Source organism: Rhopalosiphum padi, chromosome 3 (assembly GCF_020882245.1).
Source record: "Rhopalosiphum padi isolate XX-2018 chromosome 3, ASM2088224v1, whole genome shotgun sequence".
In the NCBI taxonomy this organism is placed as follows: domain Eukaryota; kingdom Metazoa; phylum Arthropoda; class Insecta; order Hemiptera; family Aphididae; genus Rhopalosiphum; species Rhopalosiphum padi.
The window spans coordinates 6,320,665-6,326,769 of NC_083599.1; the positions used below are offsets into that span (position 1 = coordinate 6,320,665).

Here is a 6,105-nt window from a genome sequence, read left to right on the forward strand (position 1 = left end):
TTTAATACTAAAATCATAAAATATGCATAGTGATGTAGACTGTCTCCGTTCAGAATCGTTTTTCATAAACAGCAATAATATCTTAAATGGTTTATAATTCAAATTTAACACAGCTATAACAGTGATTCACTTCACACAGTTGACACCTTTTATACAGAAAATTGGCACTCATTTGCCCACTCTTTTCTTTGTATTGAATTTTTTCAATAACTTTTGCAGCGACGTCCATTAGTTAAAATAATATTTATTAATATAGTATCGCAGATAATTAATTAAGTGGTGTCTATTTTCCATTGAAATTTAACTGCATAGACAGAATAATTATGAGGTGCTAGGTGACGTAGCATAATACTATTAACACCCTACAAAATTTTTTCATATTTTAATGTCCTTAAACGGGATTTATTATAAATTTGTTTAAAAAATTTTGTTATTAGGTAGGTACTTTCAACCTTGAGCACTGATGTCCTTTTATGGTACTCAGAATTTTGACTCACGAGGAAAATGCCCCCCGAAGCACCCCTAAATACGCCATAATACTCTAAGTTAGTATTATATACTTGTCACTTATATATGGTTAATAATAATTGTAATACTTACTCGATGAGTAAAAATTACAGTAAATAATTTCCATTTAGTTTAAATGTTACAATTTTAAATTGTCTTGTACACAAAATCTGATTTTAAAAAGTTAATAGGTAGTATTTATTATGTTATGTATGTCAAAAATATTTTTTGTGTTATGATTTTATTTTATTAATAGTAAAATTAAAAGGATAACGACAGTTTTTATATATAATACGTACCTATATAATATATTTTTTATAAAATAAATGTTAAGTCGATTTGTGATATGGATTTCTATTTTTTTTTTGCAAATATTTTTAGTAACCACTTATTTATTAATTGAATAAATAGAAAATGGATTGATTAAGTATATTTTATTAAAATGTTTAATGCGCATTACAAGTCTATTCTATTTTATTATATTATATAACATTTTATATAGAAATATTTATATCAGAGATAGGTGATAGACACCGTTATAGGTGGTTATTGTTTGCACTTTAATTGTATACAAATTATTTAATTGCCGTAATTAGGATATTATTGAAACACATTTTAAAATAAATAATAACTTCACTGTAGTCTATATCAATCGTAATATTTCATTAAATTATAAAAATTATACTTTTGAATACAACAGTCTGATAATAATTATTGATAGGTACCTATATTATATAATGCAAATACAATCAAGACTAAATTTTAAGTGTTTAAATGAAATAAAATTTAAAATGGTTAGTATATTTATTTAATTATACATTATTTATTTTATTATTACTTTAAATCAAATATTCGAAAACTTGATAACAATTTTCGTTATTTATTATATGAACACTCAATAATCTTTAAGAGCTTGGAAACCTACTTGACACAATATTCGTCTAGTATAAATAGTAGGAAATTGGGCACGTTAAACTCAATGGTTCCTGTTGTCAGTGTCGCAACGGGTTCTTTTTGGTTAATTTTTCCTCATACGATTATTTTCCATTCAAACCGAAAAAATGGCTCGACTAATAATTTTGTTGTCAGTGGTATTTTTCAGTGTGTATCAGACTGAACAAGCGTATTTCTTGGAGAAAAATTACATCGACATGATCAACGAAGGAGCGTCAACCTGGAAGGTACCTATATGATAATATAACTTAAATATTAGTATATTAAAACTGTATGTCATTGGTACATAGTATATAATATGTATATATATGGTGATAGGGGTGCAATTTAATTTTAAACTTGTCACATTTTTGCTCATGATTATTTTCCTCAATATTACACTACTTTTTGTGTTTATAATATAAGACCATCATGTCCATAAAAAAATGTGTAATTTAAAAATTACCGATTAACATTCAATATTTTATTAAATATTTATCTTTTATTTTATTAAACGAATTATTGTATTGGCTATACATCCACAGTGTGTCAGTGTCACTAGAATAAAATTAAGATAGGCCTTAGCCCGGGTAAAAAAAAGTCACCACTATAAGCCCCACGATATGATTTGTTTATAATAATTATATTATGATACCCTACATAAGATCATTGTAAAACCAAACCATTTAATAAAATAATTCTGGTTCTAAAGTAATATATTTTTTTGATCAATTTTTAATTAATTTGATTTATCACGTACACGTTTTATTGTTATAATGTAGACATTTTAAATTATAAAGTGTAGTCAAAATGTTGTAAATTATAGACTCAATTGTTGTGGACCGAAAACAACTTAAACAATTTCAATGTTGAAATGTTTACCACCGTACAATTACAACATTGGCATGGTTTGGACAAATTTTAAGCAGGAGGAGTGAGAGGTTAGCAATGAGTTTACTAAATAGACTTGTGTAAATTTCAGTGCATCACACAAGAGGATGTCACACTAGAATTTTTTGTTACTGTGTTATTTGAGGTGTCGATATTTTTATTTTAGTTAGGCATATAAATAAATCGCAATATTTTATACTCTTATAACTCGCTTTTTGGTGTGGTATTCTATTAAAACGTTTAATAAATTATACTTCTTTATTTTATTATATTATAAATCAACTAAACGCTAATAATGATCAACTTTTTATCAATGTATTCAATAAAACTATGAATTTATTGGAATATTAAGTTCGTATAAAAATATGTGTACCGAAATTCAATCGTCAAATTATTTTCTATTTTTTATGACAAATGGTCTCTTTCTTCTCCTCAATCATTGTTTTATTTATACGTATATATATATTTATATATTAACATTAATAATTGATTATTATACGTTGTAATAAGGATTGTAAATATAATTTTAAATAAAAATAAAGTCTTTGAAAATATTCCGATAAAGGTGTTTAAATATTTTATATCATTATATATAATATATTGCATCTACTTTGTTGATTTGATAACTTATCCTGTCTAATTTTCACGAAATTGAACGATGACATTTTATAAAATAAATAAAAAAAAATATATTATGATCAATGCTAATGCTCGATTAACGTTTATTAGGCTGGTATGAACTTCGACCCGAAGACATCAAAAGAAGACATCATTAAGCTGTTGGGATCTACGGGGGTAGAATCTGCCAAGAAGGCGAGTATCGACCTATTCAAAACGCACGATGACGCTTACGAAAATATTTGGATCCCAAGAAAATTCGACGCAAGGAAAAAGTGGAGACACTGCCGTACAATTGGAGAAGTTCGCGACCAAGGACACTGTGGTTCTTGCTGGGTGCGTTTATCGGCACGATTTATCTGTGGATAAAAATCGTAAAATCAATTTAACGCATTTATGACATTCTATATTTATATCCATAGGCGTTCGGAACTAGCTCAGCGTTTGCCGACCGTTTGTGTATAGCCACAGACGGAGATTTCAACCAACTGTTGTCCGCCGAAGAGATAACGTTTTGTTGTCACAAGTGTGGTTATGGGTGTCACGGAGGAAACCCAATTAAAGCCTGGGAATATTTCAGTAAACATGGTCTAGTCACGGGAGGAAATTATAAATCTGAAGAGGTAATGTTATATAACGTAGCGATCAATTCGGATAAATAATAGGTACATATTATTATCTGTACATTATTGTAGTTTAATTTTCAATGATGATTTATGACCATTTATCATTTACCGAACATTTGATAAAATTTTCCGAGGTGATTTTGTTGGCTAATGAAAAATAACAACTGATAGGTATATAGAAATATATGTTACTTAACACTAAAATGTTGTATCAGACTTGTTGATATTATATTGTACAATAATTAGTGATAATGATGTCATCGATGTATATTACTATAGTACTATTATACTACGAGTATATCATAAACAACATGTACACGGTCACAAGTTGGCTAGGGACATATTAAGCAATTGCATAGATTTAGTGAATATGGCCGAGTATAGTTGTATAATTTTAAAATACGTTTTAAGGATTTAGACAATTTAAATCGCACGAATACTTAAAAAATAGTACTTGAACAAACAACGAAAGATTTTTAAGAAAAACGTTTAAAAATTAGTCTAACTATTATTTATGAAAACTTGGAGTTATAGAAGGGTAAGAAGTAGTAGGTACTAAGTATACTTTAGGGTTTAAGACTAGTATTTAAATCTTTTAGGGGTAATAATTCCAATTCCACCAAGCCCCACGATTTCCGTTCATTATTATGATACCACATAATTGTTAATATTTATGATTAAGGCTGGGAATGTAATGCCCTATAAAACCCTAAAAAATGCCTTAACAAAAATTATTTAATGTCATAAAAATTCTAATTAATGCACTAAAAAAATGTAAGTTAATTGTTTTTATTTTTAATAAATTTAGTATACATTTTAAATAATATTTGATTAAATTAATTAAATCGAAACAAAAGTGATTAAAATAATTTTTCCATAGGCTAAATTTCAACTTGGATTTTTTTTAATTTGAAAATACAATTATTTACTTATATTTTTTTAACAATTTTGTACCTACTTTATTGTTTGTTATACAAAAAAATATAAATATATGTATTTAAAACTCGCGTTAGAGTGCAAAATCTTAAATTACAATTTCATGTTTGAATTTTTGATCTAAAAACTCCAAAAATTCCCTAAAACCTTATAATACCTAAAAAACAAAGAAAATGACGTTAAAATCAAAAAATGCAAAATAAATTTTCTTATTTTCATTCAAATGTACACGTTACGGGTTTATGACCGGGCAAGCATCGTACAGCAACTTCTGGAAAAAAATGAAAAGTGCATCGAAATCCCATCCCGATTATTTATATTATACGATCATGATATTATGCTTGGCAAAGTGGTGGAATGCTATACTTACAGAAAGTGTAAATACATGGTTTATGATAAATTTTTTAGTTATTTCGCGGCTATTGAAGTCGTCACAATAACCAAGTCCAATTTTGGACTTGGAGTAATCAAGTATCACGATTTAAGCCGATTGTTGTTTAATCGATTGTTATGTAACATATACTTATTCTAGGGATGTGAACCATACCGAGTTCCACCCTGCCCACGTGACAAAGACGGCAATAATACATGCGCTGGTAAACCAATGGAAAAAAATCACAGATGCACGAGAATGTGTTACGGAGATCAGGACCTCGATTACGACCAAGATCACAAATATAGTATGATTTATTTTGAAAATTGATTGCTCGTGGTTAAATGTGTTGGATTTATTTAATGTTTATAGCACGTGACTACTACTACCTAACTTACGGCAGCATCCAAAAGGACGTTTTGACTTACGGGCCAATTGAAGCATCGTTTGATGTATATGACGATTTTCCCAGCTACAAGTCGGGTAAATTAATAATATACTATAGTCATACATCATTTTTATAATTTTATTCTAACCATACTTTTAATTTTGATTTGACGATGGATTTTAGGTGTTTACATAAAATCAGAAAATGCATCATACTTGGGAGGACACGCCGTGAAATTGATCGGTTGGGGTGAAGAAGATGGAATCCCTTATTGGTTAATGGTAAATTCGTGGAACGCACAATGGGGTGACAACGGTCTTTTCAAAATTCAACGAGGCACAAACGAATGTAATATCGATAGTTCGACGACTGGTGGTGTACCAGTGACTAACTAATTGTAGTAGCTATATATAATAAAATAAGAGCAGTGCTGTCATACTGTGTATTTTATGATTAATTAAAATTAATTTTATTATTTTACATTTTGTTCTTATTTATTACTCTGCAGTAGATATGCGATTTAACATTAACATACTATAAGTTAACGTAAAACTTTTAAGTCCATATATCTAACTATTCCACCTTGTCTATTATTTACCTACCTAGGTATTTAATACGTTTAATGACTACAGAAGAAATTAGAAAATGAATAGGTACTTACTTCAAAATTAAATAATTTTTTTAATATAATTTTGTTTTAACAGTTAATCATTATTCTGTATGATTTTTTTTAATTAAATAAAAATAAAATATATTATGATATAGAGTATAGACACAACATTTTGTCGTATAATGAACATTTTTTCACAAACGTTTAAAATTAAAAATTGATG

At 27.8% G+C, this 6,105-nt stretch overlaps 1 protein-coding gene across 1 annotated transcript; it reads left to right on the top strand.

Annotated features, from left to right (window-relative positions):
* Nucleotides 1–1,468: 1,468 nt before the first annotated feature.
* Nucleotides 1,469–5,752, top strand: LOC132924640 (cathepsin B-like cysteine proteinase 4). Its single transcript, XM_060989061.1, has 6 exons — nt 1,469–1,688; nt 3,061–3,285; nt 3,372–3,572; nt 5,044–5,191; nt 5,257–5,367; nt 5,456–5,752. The coding sequence occupies exons 1-6, from the start codon at nt 1,569–1,571 to the stop codon at nt 5,665–5,667; spliced, it is 1,017 nt and encodes a 338-aa protein (XP_060845044.1). The 5' UTR covers nt 1,469–1,568; the 3' UTR covers nt 5,668–5,752.
* Nucleotides 5,753–6,105: the final 353 nt, after the last annotated feature.